An 18,080-nucleotide genomic window follows, 5' to 3' on the forward strand; every position below is an offset into this window, starting at 1 on the left:
CCGGATTTTAGCGGTAAATTCCGATAAAATATAGGGTGCCCAATTCCAGCTCAAAACCTGATTTTCAGAACTTATCCAAATGTCACAATTCCTAGAAAGTCATAAATATAAAGCATTTGTCAGTAAATCTCGTAATATTAATTAACGACGTAAATAAAAGGTGCCGCCCCATTACTACATATTGATTACACCCTTTTTAATTACCTATACCTTTCTTATTATTAAAATTATATCTTTTAAAGAACGTAAAACCCTTATTTTTACACCTAAATAATCGATAATTAAATTCAATCATCGATAAGAAGCGAATCCCAATCCTTAGGTTCTCAAATCCTATTTATAATATTAGATTTCTAACCTAACTAACCGACCTCTACCTAACCCAATCAACTTAATTAACCCACCCAGTCTACTAACCGTTCAAAGAGTAAGGGGAAGGCGGCTACGACGACAACGGCGAAGAAAAAGAAGAACTAGGTATAGACTAAACCCTAAGAAGTCCACCTCCTAATAAAATTTAGGTAGGCTATCTAAAAGGGGTTAATTAACTAGAACGGTTATAAAGAGTAAGTCTATACTAAATTAATCGAGAATATACGTAAAAAGTTTAGGACCGCCCCAGATAATTAACAAATCCGTAATAAGGTTGATTATTTCAAACGTAAATAACGTACTTAATATATCCTTAAGAGCTACTCAATATCTAAATTCGGATTTAATCTTAATACCGGTATACTAACCGCTAATAACAACGTCTAGGACTGCTTAATCGAAATCAATAACTATACTATACAAGTACATATATAATATAAATAAACTAACTAGGGTATTGTAAGCCTATAAAGAAGTCAGTCAATTTCGTAAATAAGATCCCCAACACTGTAAACTTATAAAAAAGGCCTTTATAAAGAACTAAAGAGCTACTAATAAATATGCAATAACCTTAGACTAATTATTTTAAACTAAAGAAGTACAATAAATAGAAGACCTAAACTTATTAATTAACAAAAATAATAATAAAGTACCGGTCCTTACTTATATAAAGGACGGTAACTTAAAGAGGTCTACTATTAGCGGTCGTGATCCGAAAAAGAAGAAGAGGAAGAGTAATAGCGAGGCGATCACAGAAAGTTTAAAGAATCTAACTAGCGCGTTAATAAAGCAGAATAATAATAACCGTATTGAAAGGGTAATAATCGAAGAAAAGAAAGCGGCTACTAACGAATAGTTAAATAAAGCGTTCGATATCTTTAAGTGTAACTAAGAGGATAAAATCGATAACGACGTCGCTAAATTTATCTTTTCTAAATAGGAATCTTCTAAAGCTAAAGTAAATATCTTTGTAAAGATATCTTAAAAAAGGCAGGAGGTTTATTTTAAAAAGGTAAAGAGGAGGGTCGCTAGCGAGGGTAAAGATAGGGAAAAGTATAAAGGGGTTGAACCTTTATTAAATCTCCCTATCGACCCTAATTTGCAATAGTATTAATTTTAGGGTATATAACGCTATTAATAGTATAATTTGCAAAGTATTTAGTAGGGTATATGGCGGGACGGGAACGGGAAGTAGGTCGACCCCGGATTTTCATATTTTATCTTTTTTAATATATTTTTTCTTACTGAAACGAAACCACTAAAAAAAATTGTATATATATATAAATTATAACGTTTTAATCGGTAAATTGAACCGAATCAATATATCAACTTTTTATTATTTTTAAAGCATATTTACAAAAAAAATACAAATATTACAAATAATATTATAATTTCCGTCAGTAGGGAAAGCGGGAAGCTAAGATAGCGCTGATATTATTTAACATATTAAATATATTTATTTAAAATCTAAAATATTTTGAAATCGAGGCTAATCTTCTTATACTTACACTCAAGGCACTAATCTTTCAAAAAGGCTACACTCTAGTACTTAATCTAACGATTTAAATTCATAGCTTAATAAATAGAATTTTATTTAATTTAAACAGTTTAAGGGTAATCTAGGCGGCTAACGCTAGAGTAAACTATTTACTCCCCTCCTCTTCCCTCCCCTCTCCTCTACCTCAAACCTTTTACTCTACAACCCTCTACTCTACAACCCTCTACTCTATAACTCTCTACTCTACAACCCTCTACTCTACAACCCTCTACTCTACAACCCTCTACTCTACAACCTTCTACTCTACATTTCTCCTCTCTTACGCAACTCAACATAATAACCCCTCCACATCTTTTTAATAATACAATCGCAATATTAGGCCATATATCCCTTCACACCGCTGTTAAATTCAACTTTGGTAAAATTATTCCTCCCTCTTACATCATCCTCGTCCTCTATACTAATACTATTTACTAATCTCCTCTCGATCTTAACTACGTCTTTAAAATTTAATACCTCATTATCGACCACGTTAATATACTCACTTGAAAGGTTGTTATACTAAAGCAACTAATTCAATACCCCTGCCGTCGCTAAGATTACCTTATTTTATACTTCGATATCGAAGCTAAGCATTACGTAATAAATTCTAAATGTCCCTTTCAACCTACCGATAACCTTTTTAACAATAATACGAATCTAACTATAATGGAGGTTATAAAGCTCTTCGAAATTAGCAGGTCTAAACCCTACCTTCTTGCTTTCCTTCAAGTAATACTGTACACTTCGATAGGAAATAAGCAATTAATTACTATACCTATACCCAATATCGGCTAAATAAAACTAACCAAAGGGAATTTTAAATCCTTAATTAAAAGCACTATTCAAGACTTTTATATTGTTAATTAAACCTTCCCAACTAGGTATTATAAAGGTTAATATACCTTCGAAAGTGCAAACTATTAATATATTAATTGACAAACCTCCCTTTCTATTACGCTATAACTTCTAATTATCTATACCGATCTTAACTAAGAAGTACGAACTATCGAAGGCGCTCATACTCTTTTAAAGTAATTATAGAGCTTTAGGTCCGCTGTAATGATATAAAAGGTTATAATTTCAGGAGGACAGATCTTATAGTAGGTAAGGATAAGGCAGGTATTCAAAACTTTGTAAAACGCTCTATTTAATATAAATAAATAAAATCCCGTCTTATTTCTTATCCTAATCTTAATTAACCTATATATAATATCAATGCTGTAACCCATTATATAGCCGGCGAATTTAAAGGTTATACCCTAACTAATTACGAATATAAATATTAATACCTTCTCGTATATAAATATATTTCGTATACCAAATAACGAGGTATAGCTAGTAAACTAATATACTAAATTAAAGAAAGTCTAGGGACCTATACGAATTAAATTTCTAAATCGACCCTTATACCTATATAAAAGGTCTTTAATAATATACATTCCCTACAATCTATATAAATTCATAGGAATAGGAAGGTTCCAATATATTCAAACGACGGACAATATAATAACCGCTATTTACAATACTCTTCTACGCAATTCACGATATTTACAACGTAATACGAATACTACAGCGGCTTAAATCGAAGTTATCGTAAGGGTGTTGAGGGTATTAATATAGAATGTGGTCACGAAAGGGGTTATTACGTAGTCTCAAAAACGATAGAAGTCAATTTCAAAAAGAAATTTCAATAGCTTTAAAGTCTTAAAATCTCTCCTAGATTTTTTATAAAGAATGCAGTTGTTTGATTGGTCAAATGGCTATTATAGAAATACGAAATTTTGTAAACCAAATGTGCAGGGGTTTCAGAGCAAAATCAGTTCTGGGACATTCGAACAGGCTTCTAAAATCAGGTTTCTAAACCTTTCAAAAGGCCATTTCCGAGACACACGAACGCACCCTTACCAGGAAATCCCTGCCAATTCGCCAATGTCTACCAAAGTACGTTCACCAGTATGTGGCTTGGACGCACCATAGTTTGGTGGTGGCCTCGACGGGTGATGTCGAGCCGTCGCGACAGCAGCTTTCAGGAATTCTCCAATCAAGCGGTTGGTAAGGTACCACAAAGATGAACTCCTGTGGCCTGAGATATAACAATCATTGGGCTATCTTTCGTCCTTCTGTCATCCACCAATTTACTGAGCTTTGCATGGGACATTTGCCTGGAAACCCCTTGCCGTCTTGGACGCCAACATCGCATAGTTTGCGGCTGTCAGGCTTTCCTACCATGGGGAATATTATGGTTTGGTGGTTTTCGCAATACCCCAACAGGCTCTGTTCAATGGCGCATTGGGAAGAAGATGGAAACCGTGTTACTCGAACATCGCGTTATCTGGACATCTTGTACCACTGATTGTCTGTCCATCCAGCCCAATGCCGTTCAACCCCCGTCATTAAGTCATCTCATGAGAAGACACATGCAATCGGATAGTTCCGATCAGCTAAGAAACTCGGGCAGCATCAGCTAACACATCAATTTCTGTCCATCTCATCTGTCATTGTTCATTTCATCTGTCACATTTTTAACCATCAAAAGCAGACCTGTATCACTCTCATTCAGGTCATGATCTCATTGACAACTCCACCACCCCCCTTGTCTTCCTCCCCGATGTCCCCACTCACTGTCATCGTCGGTTTGTTCGACCCTAACCCTGACAATGTAAACAAAACCCCTGAACGACAAGCCCCATCGATCACCACATCTGGATTTGTTACATCGCCCAGAAAAAACATTAACCTTCACCTTCACCTTTACCTTTACCTTTACCTTTAGGTACCTTTACCTACCTAGCTGTCCAGTCCTTTCTGCTAACACGCACACTGCACAGCAATAAGCGCCGCTAAATTCGGTGTTGTATCCTGGCTCTGCACCGTGCCCAGGCGTCCTACGAGCATTGGACTGATCTTTCCTTTTCATTCCTTCACCATATCTGCTAGTGGACGTATATCCAGCATAACAACAGCCCCAGGGCACTTTATTATGCAAGTTGGTTCTACGACTCTTCACCAACAACGACATAAATAATGGGACCTATCAGGCCTAGGTACATCAAGTCGCGATTTCCTACCAGCCTCGCGCCCATATCTCTGGACACTCCAAACACCCCTACCGACCTGACACGACCTAAACCGCTTAGCCTCCTGGAGATACGCATCTTCAGCTTCTTTGGTTACATCACGAGAGAACAAAGAACAAGATTTCTTTTCTTCTCTTTTCATTTAGGTCCCCGACCCTTCTTGATGATGTGCACAGCAATACTCGCATTATCCGGCGTCGTATCCTGACCTTGCACCGTGTTGTCTGCTCGGGAGCAGGCGTCCATGACTTTACCGCCAGCGCGGGCGACGTTGTTGCTGTTTTAAGACGACGTGTGTCAGCGTGCTTCCTTCTTCTTCTTCTTCTTCTTCTTCTTCTTCTTCTTCTTCTTCTTCTTCTTCTTCTTCTTGTTCCTCTTTGTTTTTCCAAATTTTGCAGGTACCTAGGTAACTTACCAAATCGTCGAAGCACTATTGTAATCCGGCCTGATGCCAATCATCTCGGCATTGCCGTGTGTCCAGAACGAGACGTGGTCCGAGCCCTTGTAGACCTCGCACTTCTTCGTGTTGAGGCGGGCGAGGTAGTTGATGCATTCGACTGCGTCGGGGATCTACGTACGTTTACACCAGGTTAGTTTAATCTTCGACTTCACTGTGAGATCGGCTTCAGATTGTGTGGTGGAAAAACTTACCGGTGCTTCTCCCCCATAGAGCTGGTTGCAGGTGAGTCGCTTGCGCATCTTGGAGGCTGTTTCAGGGAAAACATGGTCGCTGGAGGTGCTGCTGTTGACATAGGCGTAATAAGCGTCAAGAGCCTGCTGAGGAGTGGCGGCTTTTTCGGGGTTGGCGATGATCTCGTCTACCCATTTGGCGAAGGAGAAGGGCTCAGGGGCTCCGGCCGCCACATCGCGGGCGGTGGTGGGAACAGCGCCGGCGATGGGGGTGAGACATGCCACCGCGGCGAAGGAGAGGGTGAGGAAGTTGACCATTGTTGATGGGATGCTGTGGGAGTCTGTGAGCGGGGTCGGTCGAGAGGAATGGTGAGTGTTGTTGGGAAGTGTTGTTTCGATGTTGTGATATGACAAAAGCAGAGAGGATTGTTCAACTCTTTATAGATGCTCCTCCTATGTCACCAGACACGAGCTGCCGTCTGTCTTCCTTAACCCGACGAGAATGGAACCCAAAGAGCTGACTGAGGTCATCATAAATCCGAGAGACAAGACAAACTTTATAGCATGACCTCGGCGTTGCATTGGACTTGAGCATTTGGTGGCTACCTAAGCTTACCCATCCTTCACGCGTTCACCGTCTTTCTACGTCGCAGTTAACTTTACAGTGTCTCACGAGTGCGGCCGCTCCCAGGGCTACCTTCTGGTCCTAGACGAAAAAAATAACCATCTACAAAGAGGTTCAAGGAATCAAGGGTGTGCGAGTGGTGTCTCCCCAGAAAATCCTGTTGAGCGGTAATGTAGGGGTCTCGAGGGGTCGTCGAGGCACAGCCGCCGGTAAAGTCTCCAACATATATTACGGCTCCAATCGTTTACACTGCACGATATTGGAGTTAGACAGGAAAAGGGGGGAAGATTTCCAATGGGGACCTGGCGGGCCGGGCTGTTTCTTTGTGTTCATAACCTTCCAAATTTGAGAGGGCAATTGAAGTTCACGTTGTGTTGATGGTTAGGTTACAGTCGTTGAATTTGACAGACAGGCTTGACGGCGCAGCAAGGTCGGTAGTTATCCTGCGGTCATGGTGGTACTGAAGCTTCATGACAATGCGAACGGCATTTGAATCATTTGAGGGTATCATTGCGGATGGATATAGTCAGCACTGAAGGAATTGGTGATGCGACGGGATGATGCGCCAATGTTTGGTACCTCGAAGTTGGTACTCCTGGTCATCTGGACGAGACCTATCCCGAATCCATCTCAGGCCTCACAAGAAAACAATGAAATGCCTAGAGACGGTTTGGAAATCCATCAGAGGGATTCAACTTGGCATATTTAACAATGGGATTGGCATATTGCAAGTGAGATTATGTTTGAAGCATGGACCGAAACACATTAATTGGATGTGAAAACGCCTAGGAAAATTGACCCGAGGTCTCCAGCTAACTAGGCAACAAACCAACACTGGATTCAACGCCTTTCTCTGAACGCCATTCGTGAATCATTCAATCCCATGGGTAGGTATCGAGAAGCACAAACTCCGAACACCCTTAAAAGATCCACAAGTTCAACCATGAAAGCCAAGCGATGGTCCTGGGTTTGCCTTAGTGACCATCAGCGTGAGGGCAGGGCTTCTTCTCGGCCTTCTCCTTGCGATGCTCCTCCTTGATCGCATCCCACTTCGCCTTCCAAGCTCTCTCATGGTCCTCAAGCTCCTTGTCGAACATCGCCTTGGTTTCCTCCGACCGCGGCATGTTCCTTTCACGCAACACGATGGTCATCTTGCCCACCAGATAGTCCGCGCGCTCTTCGTGGGCAATGAAGCTGTCCTTCTGGTCCTCTGGCACAAATTGCGTTATTTCTTGTAGCTCTTGCTGCGATGCAATGACATCAGCAAGTGCCTCGTTACACTGCGAGAAGTAATCGAAACGGTTAGTACATGATGGATACCTCTTGAAAATGTTTGTTGACGAGAGTGGAAGAATTGTCGCGAGAAGCGAAAGGTGAAGGGAAAATGAAGGGAATATGAGGATTAGGGGCCAAATGAGAGAGGGAAACCTACGATATCAGAGACGCGGCGGGCAGATTCGCCATTGCTAATCGCCAGGCTGGTAGTGCCTTGGGAGATCTGGTGCATCCGTCAGCAAGTGAACCCACTATGCTAAGTCTCATCACTCGTCATGCGTGAGAATCGTATCATTGCGCCATCCTCGACCGTCAACGGGATAAATCTCTTCGAGCTGCGGCTGTCACCACCTGCGCTCGAAGAAGGAACCACCAGGAGTCGACAACATTCACGGACCCTGTATGTCCCCCGGATTTGTAAGGTAGCACTTCCTTTTAACGGAACTCAAAGAGCCCCCAACTACAACGCGAGCATCGTGGAGTGAGTACCAAGGTGGACCTCGGCTTCCACGGCCGCGGCCTGGCCCTCAACCATGACAAGGCGCTCAACATGGTTCATCTAGGCGAAAGGCAATCCCAGAAGAACAGGAGCAGATCTTGTGTACACAGGAGAGCACAAGCATCTTTACGTAGAGAAAGCGTCGCTCTTGCAGGAATCTGAAACCATTGCTGACAAGTGATGCCGGATTTACCGAAGAAGTGTTGGACATGTCGATGTCCTTGTCTTGATGGGAGGCCATTGTCGTTGGGGACGGTTGCGCTCGAAGATGTACGAGGAAGACCGAGGTCGTGATAGTTGAAAGGGAAGAGGGAGAAAGTGCAAGATTGTGTAGAGGAGGAGGGGTTCTTATAGGGAAGAGGAGGGCAGCTTGCTGGTCTGTGCAGGAGTGCAAATTCTGGCTGCAGCTCCACTGGGAATTTCAGGTTGCTATTGTGAAGTTCTGTGAATGGGTATTCAAGTTGGGATGAAACTGCAGGTAGGCATTGTTTGCGCGTCACCTGCCGTTGTGGTCTCATGGACGGACGGGACGACGAGTCTCGATGGGCTGTGGTGAAGGTCGGGCAGCCGGCGGACCCACTCCGACCAGCAACTTCAGCTGTCAAGGTCTCGTCTGATCTTCAATTGTCGAGAGAAAGATAAGGAATCTCACGGAGAAGTTTCTCCGTGTCCTCTGAGTGGCGGACTGGCTTCGAAATTAATTCTGCCAGGTGGCAGCCTGGCCTTCATCATGTGCCAGAAGCGGAGAGGAGCAAATGGATCAACTCGGTGAAGGGGTGACAGGTGACGAGCCGAAGAGATCAGACGAACGGGAAGTGATCACAGGAGACGCTGACGTCGAACCTTGGCGAGTCGTCTTTGGGAAGTCCTGGAGCAGCTGCGAAGTATACTCGGGGGGTCTTCACGCCACGGCCCGTAACCATCGAGGTTATCACACCGACCTAATGAAAACTGGCAGTAATAGATGACAGGAAGACTACGAGATGGAAATCAAAGTGTAAACAGTGACGCTGAGCTTTCCATGAAGGATGGCTGTCAGTGTCGAGTGGTCTGTCACTCAGTGACTACACGGTACCTGTCATGATTTTGCCTGCCGGTTCTCTGGTCTCACTTTGCCTGTGTGGGGTGGGTGAATGTTATCTGCTCATGAATTCATCCCATCTTTCTGAGCTAAGGTACCTGCGGATATGTTGGTGGGCCATGGAGAGTGAAGGGGACTTACGTTGTGGGCATGTTGCCTTTCACTCTGTTGTCGTTCTTTTCTGGCAGGCACGCTGAGTGTTTGGCCCGTGCAAGAAAGGTCTAGGCAGCTGCGCTGACATGACCTCGAGGAGGACACAGCTTCCATGCCGGTTCTAGAGCAAGAGACAGCTTCCGAGCCTGTTCCCGAGCAAGACGCAGCTTTGGTGGAGCAGGTCAAGGCTCTCATGAAGCAGAACGCGCATCTCGAGGCCCTTTTGGAAGAGACCAAACAGAAGATTGATGTCATGACAAAGAACGCCGAGAGAGCGAAGAAGAACTACATATCCGAAAAGAAGGCGAACAACAGAAAATACGAGGAGCTGGATGAGTTCGTGGGCAACCTGAACGTCAATCACGACGCAACACGTAAGGAAGTCTCCGATCTGAATGCCGCCATGCACTTTGTGCTGGAACAAGGACACGAGGGTAAATTCTTTGACAAGGTAAGCCGGCATTTTTACATCAGGCTAGAGGCCAGTGCTAATAAACTCTTTGGTGCAGTTTTGGTCGAAGACTCGCGAGTGGAAGAGGTACTACTTCTAGGAATGCCCTGTGGAATATCTCCAGTATCAATGGACCGTCAGGATTGTAGCTGGTCGGGGTGCATGGACTGTCCAAAGATATGGGCGGGTGGCTGGTCAAAAATCTCGATGTAATATTGGCTTGTAACCTCACGCTGTCTATCTCGTCGTTCACGAAGGGTTCGAGGAGCCGACTTGGCTTGTAATGTGCCATGGGGCTGGTTTGACCTGTTAGACCTCCACTAAAGTATCATGAAGGAATGAAAATGGCATCTTGACTGTCAAGTACTCATGGCTGGTTCACATGACCATGATAATTGATATACGCGGATGTGAGATGGTTCTGTTGAGTCAATCTGGATGAGTTAACTTGCCCACAACTCCTAAGCCATGCACGTTCGCACCTTTTTCTCTCCTCAATGACAAACGCCGTTGAAACAATGACTCGTTGAAACCCAAAAGCACTTGCAAGCAGATCTCTCAGAGCCAAGTCACCATACTTGGGCTTTCTGACTGGTGATGAAAGCTGCCTTGTTGACTCTGTATTATTGATGTATGGCAACAGGCCCTGGCAAATGCGTTGTCCTGAAGCCAGCCACTTTGTGTTTTCGAAATGTGCAGATGTGAACCAGATCTGATCTGTGCCAGAAAATCAGGAACAAGTAATCGTGTGCTCTAGAAGGGAAAGGAAGAGGAAATATCACACTTGGTAAGAGAAGAGTGCGTATGTGTGTGTTCCGAGTACGTGCGGACAAGTAAGTTAACTAGCTTAGCACACGCGGTCCACATGTCGAAGGAAAGTGAAGAAAGAAACGAGAAAAACATGAAGATTCGGAGGGGAGCAGTGAGACAGCTAAATGGCGGAGGAAGTTCACAAATGATGTAAAGATGCCATTGCGATATCGAGTAAGGAGGATTCAGATGGACTTCGATGGGAGAATATCGTTACTTGGAAGTTTGAACATCCACACTCCGTTTGTTGCTAGTTAATGCCGGCCTTGATATAACAACTGCAGTTGAAACCATCCCGACTGTCTCTTGGTCTGGGTCGGGCACTTTCACTGAAAGAATTAAACAAAATAGAAGTTTTTACCGGTCAGTGGATTGACGAATTGTGATGACGAGCAAAGAATTGTCGTTGTGGTAAATGTATATACCTCGGCGATATTCATTGACGTTACAATGCATTGGAACAAGTGAGGAGCATGCTCCAAACGCGTATTGGCACACGATGAATCAACGGGGGGGCAGCGGGTCGGGTTAGGGTTATGCATTATGACAGCAGCCTATCAGCATGCAAAACAGGACCCAAATCTCCTCCTGAACTGCCAACTCCCCGACTCTCTCAACTCCTCCGACAACGTTTAGGAACGAAAACAGCCACAAACCCTCTTTACAGCGATCACAAACCTTCGAAAAGCTCGCCCACTCCCACCCGATTACTGTGGATTACACTAAACCCTGAATACTCTCTTGTAGGGGTGTAATAAAAGACGCCCGCCCACTGCCCCAATTGCGGACCTGACCATGTCGGCCGTCGAGAGCGAGGCTGCCACCAACGCCAACACCACCTCCAGCCAAAACAACAACAACAACAACAACAACAACAACAACAACAACAACAACAACAACGGCAGCCTCTCGCCGCCCAAAGAACGCGAACGCAACTCGCTGACGCTCGACCAGCGCCGCGCCCTCCGACGATGGGCCAACTCGCAAACCGTCCGGCCTAGCCACAAGGCCTGCATCGAGTGGTTCCAAACGCAATACAACCAGACCATTTCGCAATCGACCGTCTCGCACTCGCTCTCGCCCAAATACGCCCGTTTGGACGGCGACCCGCAGCTCTCCGGCTCACGCCTGCGGTTCGGCAACTGGCCCGACGTCGAGAAGCTCGTCCTGCTCTGGCACCAGCAGATGGTGGCCTCGGGCCGGCAACCCTCCAACGAAGAACTAGCCGAAAAGGCCAAGAACATCTTCACCCAGCTCCCGCGGTACAAAGACGAGACAGCGCCCGAGTTCAGTCCCGGCTGGATCCACCGCTTCAAGAAGCGTTACGGCCTGCTGATCCGCCGCCAGCGGAGGCACGGCACGGCGCCCAACCCGGCCGACGACATTCCCTACCTCGTCGACGCCGTGGGCCGGTTCATGAGCATCACAGCCGACGTCTCGCCCACGGTGATCCGCGACACGGTCGTGCGCGTGGTGGGCGTCGAGCCCACACTCGCCACGTGCGCGCGCGTGAGGGATGAAATCGTCCGGAAAATGGAGGGCCCTTCCCCCGCTTCCCATCACCAGCAACAACCGAACCCCCACCAGAACCAGCACCAGCAACACCTTGTGGCCGGACTCCAACAGCAGCAACAACCCCAACCGCATCCTGCTCTCGGCAACACTAGCGGCCTTGCACCCACCACCGTTGGCGACGCACCCATGGGTGGATACTCCCCCGACGACGACCCGGAAGTAGTCCTCCAAAACGCCCTCCGCGCGCTCCAACAAGAAGAAGCAGACGCGGAAGCCGAAGCCGCTGCCGCGCGCGAGGAGCGCGAGCGCGCCGAGCGGGGGTTGCCTCCGTTGGGAACTATTGCCGGACAGGCTTATGCGAATGCCATGTCTACACCTGCTCGCGGTGGTGGTGGTGCTAATGGGACTACTGCTGCGAGGTTCGTGCCGGGGACAGGAGGAGGGGCAGGAGGGGGGGTGGAGGACCCGCTAACGCTGACGCCGATTCCGAGTGGAGGACCGGTTTCACTGACTGATAGACCGGTGAGATGCCCGTTTTGTGTGAATCAGAGGATGTTGAGGACTATCAAGGAGGCGGTGGAGCATATGAGTACTCATGTTGTTGTTTGAGTTGAGGGAAGAGATATGTAGGGACGGGACCGTTGGGACTTGGGGGCTGGCTTTATTTATGCATGCCTCGCTTCCAATTTCAGGGTTGGGTTTCTTCACCTTTTTTGTTACGGGTTTAGTTTAGACTTTTCTTTTGCCGTTCCGCGGTTTTCTTTTTTTTTTTTCTTCTCGTTTTGTTTTATCGTTAAACCTGTCTGTCTTGTTGGGTAAAAACAGTCAGCCATATTTAAACCTGGAATTAGTCTTTTCCAGGTATCGATCGGTATGTCTATGTACTTGGGACTTTGGTGGAATCCACTGGCGTTTTGGGCGTCATCTTTCATCTTTCATCAGCGGTATACGGTTCTCGTTCGTTGTACACCTATCTATCTACCTGTCACTGGAGAAATGTAGGCTTCGGAGTTTATTAGTTGGGGACGTGGATTGTATTTCTTCTGCATGTGTTTCAAAAAGAGTTGATAGGTCTGGCCTTTGGGCTGGTTGACTTACAACGAAGCGTTACAATGGTGGTGTGAAATGGTATCGACTTTGTTACTCCTAGCTTCGGATACCTGGATCGAATTCTGATTGTTTGGTGTTAAAGTGTTATGGTTAACATGGCTTCCTTTGCCAGAATATGCGATGTGTTATATGTTTTGATGGGCTTGGCACTTCTCTTAGTTGACAAATGGAGTATTCATTCAACTTACAATGACATTGCATATTCGTCAGGTCTACAAAATCGACGGTCTGACTGGTGGGAAACCCACTAGTTAGGGACATTGATTCGTACATGGACATTGATTCGTACCGGATTCTTGTACCGAGACGGTATATGATGTGCATGCATTGGATATGCAGCTCGGAGGGGTAAGATGCATCTAAGCCATATGTATATGTGGGTAGACCCCCTAACCAGTTTAGCATAATTACACATGCAAGTATCGAAAGTCGCGATATCTACAAACGTAGATTTACTCTAATAACTGGTTGCCAGTAGACTACATACCCTCCCGTTTCTGGCAGGTCATCTTCACTCTCAACTCTGGGTACCAAAAATATTTGTTCGCACATGGATATCTTCAAATCTCAGCAACAACACTACGGTAACAATACCTCATGTCACCACCCCATCTCATTATCAACATCTTGAAACACAAAAAGCCTCTTTGGTTGGTGTCTTTCATTTCAGTCATCATCCATTCACCACAAGGGCCCCTTCTTCCTGTTCCTTGTCGTCTCCCTCGCCCACCACCTCCTCCTTCTCTTTGCATTCCACCTCCACCTCCAAGCAACACCGTGATCGTTTGGTATCTGATTTAATCCCTCCGCTCTCTGCCCCCTGGCTGACCAAAAGCCCACCTCCCAATTTGACCCTACCAGCAGTCTTCCTGTAAATGCGTAATCCTCCCCAGACACGACTTCCCTCCTCCTCTTGATCTTGGTCACGGACCCCTTTGGGTCCGCTCTCTCCTCAGTTGTTCCAAAAAATCCCCGTTCCCCGAGATTCCCGCCGCATCCAAAATGCCCCACAACCATATGCGTCCAAAAAGTTTAGTGAGTGGAGAGGCACGAGCCGATCGATTCGAAACGCATTATATCGACTCAACCGCGACAACCTGTGTAATGTGTGTATGTGTTGTTTGGGTATATTGCGTGGTTATAAATGTCGCGATGTGTGTTTGCTGAAAAGCAGTTCGTTGGCGGCCCTCAACGGTTAAAACATGGTAGGTATGTGACTGAGTTCGAATGTGTATGTCCCTCCCGATAGCTCGTTTTGCTCGTACAACTAGCCGTCAAGCGTGATGTCTTGGATGCCGAATGTCTTGGTTCACCCGGGCTGTCTTCGAATCGAATGTTCGTGGAACATGGCGCATGTGACCATGATATGTGACTGACGCTGTGTATCGGTGTGTGGGCAACAAACGTGTATGGGCTTAGGGTGTCGAAATTTGCCAGTCGATTATTCCACGTAGACGAGCAGCTTTTCGTTCCGTTGCAGCGCAATATCGAGATCCTCGTCGTTCATCAGAGGAGGCTTCTCGCCACTCGCGTCGTCCTTGTAACTTAGCTGAACATCTTTGCCCTGAGGAATCTTGAGACGATCGAGAATCTTGTCATGGAGAGCTTGGAATGGAATATCAGTGGGTACGCGGATGGCGATGATGTCGCCATTGAAGTGCAATTTCACCTTCATTTGCGAACCACCTTGCATAATAGCAGGCGACAACGAAGTCTGCGAGGCCTGCGTGAGTCCTGAAATCTGGCGGTTCATAGGTGGTTGACCGTTTCCGATGCTCAACTGTCTCTGAGGCATACCGAGACCGGCAGAGTATCTGTTGCTGTTGCCGGCTGTGCTCTGTAGTGAGAGGCCGTCGGCTGGTGAGTCAGAAGACGGACCAGAGCCTCCCGAAAACCGGTATTCCTCACGAGCAACACTAGGGTCGATCTCGTAATCACCCTCTCTAGGAGAAAAGAACTGCTTGACCAGGTTACAACGGGAGATATGTGGCGGTTGTTCCAGTAGACTTTTGACGTAAGAGTCAAGGTTGTGGCGGCGGCCTTCCGTAATCGCATCAGTCACGTAATTAACAGGACCGGGCATGTAGGGTAGCGTCCGCTGCTTGCCGCCTGTGGTTCCAGCTTCAAGAGGGAACTCGGTTAGCAGCGCAATTTGGAAGTCGTAAAAATCCTCGTAGTATCGCGAAAGCTCGAAGCATCGACCATCCTCCAGTTCGGCTTCGATAACAAACCAGTACTTGTCCTCGGCAAAGCAGTACCTCGGAACCCTGGCTGCGATGGGTGCATATAGTGTCGAGGTTGGCCTCGCCGAATAGGTTTGTCCTTGAGCCTGTATTTGTTGCTGCAAAAGACCAGTTAGTACAAACACGCACACAGAGCCTGTAGACGGAATCGTAACTTACCTGGGTATGAGTAGTCTGCTGGCTCAACCGGGCGCTTCCTTGCAACGTCAGGCGGTTCATAGCCTGGTCGAGTGGCTGTTGGCCGCCGCCACCACCGACATCAAACTTGCCGAGTGTTATGCTCGAGTTCTTGTATTCCGCAGCCATCTTCTTCCACTCTTCCACCTTCGGAATCCCAGCTTTTCGTATGGCTTCATGGGGGTTCGGGACAGCAGTATTACTCGCCATGTCCCGAATCTCAACGAAGGATACGGGGATTAAACCCGGGCCGCCAAGTCTTCCAATGGGCTTAGCCACAAACCATTCGGGGTTCGACTGGGCGATCACAATGATGGCCTCGCCCTGTTTAGCTTCCAGTTCGTCTGCCCGTTCGGCTTGGAAATCGTACAGAACGACACCGTAAACCATGGCTCCGTTCTTTCCAGGGGTCTTCGACATCCGGTTTCCTGCGTTGGCCCCAGGGGGCGAGGCTGCCGAGCCTTCACCATATCCCGAATCGCTATCCACGGTCTTGGAAAAGGAACCGGTTTGAGACTGGCCGCTATCGCGTTCCGTACGTCCAAGGGCCTGGAAATATGCGACGGGCACGAGACCACGAGCGTCTGGGAGCGCAGGGTTGCACGCCTCGTACCACTCGGGGTCATGTTCACGACCGATGACATGGAAGAAATCGCCGCGTGAAAAGCTAAGCTCCTGTGCATTTTTTGCTTCGTAATCGGAAAGAGCTTTTATAACCTGTGATGACAAGTTTAGCGCAAGTGCCTTTCGCTTGAGACCTTGTTCCGAGACATACCTTCTTTGGAGGGACAATGGCGACGGCAGATTTCGGTTGAATAGAAATATGGGGTTTGGAGTCCTTCTCTCCACCCTTGATGGACCTTCGTAGAGCCTTAAAACCGCGTGACATTGTTAGTTGCCAGAACGAAGAGACCGCAGTATTGAGAAGAGTATTCCGACCAGGCCAAGCAAATTCGAGAGGTGCCGTGGGAGTAGATGGAGCAGACACCAAGAAAAAGGATTCCTCCGGTTCACGCAAGCTGTACTCCATCGTGACGAACTGGCCAAGGCAAGAACGCCTATGTGGTGGTGTATGAATAGCTGAGCCGTAGCCCGATCTTATCTCTCATGTCCCCAATAGCAGTGAAGCCTCTGCCAGTGACTGGACAATCACGAGGGCTGTTCTTTGGGGAACGAGCGAAAAGGATCGGACTGAAGAGGAGGAGGGACGGGGAAGGGAAGAGAGATCGGATGGCATGGCACAGAACAGCGGGGAATGACGTACCTTCATCTTGTCCGACAGCGATACTCAGACGACTTGTAAGCTGTGTGTACACAAACCAAACCCGGAACTATTGTGCTATACAGGTAGAGAAACAGAAACGGCTGACGGGGTGAGGGGCGTCAGCAAACAACTTTTTGGAGCGGGCGTCCTAGTGTCGGCGTGCGCAGGCAATCGTGGTTGGGGTTACGCCGACTCAAATGACGGACGGCGAGAGGTGTTGCCTAGGATCCCTCTGGGGTTGGTCCTGGGCGGTTGTGCGTGTGTCTGTGTCGTGGAGGGTGCTGCTGGCTGGGATCTGTGTAACGATGCAACGAAATGCGCCGTATGTATCGGTCGGATGGGTGCCGGGGAAGCAGCGCTGCGATGACGGGAGTGAATATCGCGAACGGGGTCGTTCTCTGCTAGTGTTTGCGACCGTGCGAACGTAAGGGAGACGTTGTAATTCCAGCTAATTTCGGAGACCCGTTTCGTGTAAACTGGTCGCGCCCCAATGCTTCTATCCCTCCCAAGTCGATGTTCGAGAGGCGCTGTCTGGCCGAGTTTGCCTCAATCTTGGCTTTCCGTCTTTGTCTGAGCCTGATCGCCTGGCGTGTGTGTGTGGTGTTGATGGCAATCCTCTTGTTCCTTTGTTCAGCCGCAATGCCGACTGCCTAGACCCAATGCTCAACCTGCAATTCCCAGTCCGGCGAGCGCTTCTGGAATGTCTGGTGGTGGACAATCCGCCGGGAGCCGCGTTGATTATGCGATTGTTGTCGGGGTTGATTGAGTAACTGTCGCAGAAAGGTTGGTTGTCGAGGGTTGGAACTGAAGCGAGCGAGCAGCTGGGAATGGAAGCTGGAAGTGCGCGGTGGCGGGGAAGGATCAGGATCAGGTGGGATATATGGCCTGCGTGCCTTGCGTGCTAGTTCTTCTGCTGGGCAGGGGCTTCGGGACGGGCAGCAATAGCATAAAAAAAAAGGGAGAAAGGGACAGCCCAAGCCAAGCTTGAAGCGGAAGCAGCAAGGGTGATCAAGGGTCAATTCCGGGTGTGCTCTCACAAGAGTGGAAGTCGACAGGGTGGTGGCCGGAGATGGCTCGAAGCTGAGACGGGCGGGTATGATGAAGGTCGAGTCACCAGCCTAGCCGACGGCATGGAAAATGTTGGAAAAACAGCCACTCGCGCTTGCTTGCTCTGCTAGTGTCTGCTAGTGCCTGCTAGTTTATGCCTGTGTCCTGAGCGTGAAAGGGTGGCTGCCTCTATCTAGCCGGTAGCAACCGC

The 18,080-nt window shown here is 47.3% G+C and overlaps 3 protein-coding genes across 3 annotated transcripts; 1 reads left to right on the plus strand and 2 right to left on the minus strand.

Moving 5' to 3' along the window:
• Positions 1–5,127: 5,127 nt before the first annotated feature.
• On the minus strand, positions 5,128–6,128 carry B0H65DRAFT_560399 (uncharacterized protein; the record flags this gene model as incomplete). The annotated part of the gene is made up of 3 exons (XM_062830147.1): positions 5,641–6,128; positions 5,405–5,559; positions 5,128–5,266 (listed from the first exon to the last, which is right to left on the minus strand). The coding sequence occupies exons 1-3, from the start codon at positions 5,935–5,937 to the stop codon at positions 5,128–5,130; spliced, it is 591 nt and encodes a 196-aa protein (XP_062678514.1). The 5' UTR covers positions 5,938–6,128.
• A 3,236-nt stretch (positions 6,129–9,364) lies between these two features.
• Positions 9,365–9,803, plus strand: B0H65DRAFT_445374 (uncharacterized protein; the record flags this gene model as incomplete). The annotated part of the gene is made up of 2 exons (XM_062825742.1): positions 9,365–9,703; positions 9,762–9,803. The coding sequence occupies 2 exons, from the start codon at positions 9,365–9,367 to the stop codon at positions 9,801–9,803; spliced, it is 381 nt and encodes a 126-aa protein (XP_062678515.1).
• Positions 9,804–14,367: 4,564 nt separating this feature from the next.
• On the minus strand, positions 14,368–16,809 carry B0H65DRAFT_291665 (uncharacterized protein). The gene is made up of 3 exons (XM_062823018.1): positions 16,334–16,809; positions 15,541–16,275; positions 14,368–15,479 (listed from the first exon to the last, which is right to left on the minus strand). The coding sequence occupies exons 1-3, from the start codon at positions 16,586–16,588 to the stop codon at positions 14,580–14,582; spliced, it is 1,890 nt and encodes a 629-aa protein (XP_062678516.1). The 5' UTR covers positions 16,589–16,809; the 3' UTR covers positions 14,368–14,579.
• Between the last annotated feature and the right edge of the window lie 1,271 nt (positions 16,810–18,080).

Source organism: Neurospora tetraspora (assembly GCF_033439725.1).
Source record: "Neurospora tetraspora strain CBS 560.94 chromosome Unknown B0H65scaffold_7, whole genome shotgun sequence".
Classification (NCBI taxonomy): Eukaryota; Fungi; Ascomycota; class Sordariomycetes; order Sordariales; family Sordariaceae; genus Neurospora; species Neurospora tetraspora.

Excerpts from the sequence above, each read along its gene's own strand:
- B0H65DRAFT_291665 (XM_062823018.1), bottom strand. The coding sequence starts at position 16,588 with ATGGAGTACAGCTTGCGTGAACCGGAGGAATCCTTTTTCTTGGTGTCT. Across the intron at positions 16,276-16,333 it reads CCATTGTCCCTCCAAAGAAG|GTTATAAAAGCTCTTTCCGA; the intron begins GTATGTCTCGGA and ends TTGTCATCACAG. Across the intron at positions 15,480-15,540 it reads AGCAGACTACTCATACCCAG|CAACAAATACAGGCTCAAGG; the intron begins GTAAGTTACGAT and ends GGTCTTTTGCAG.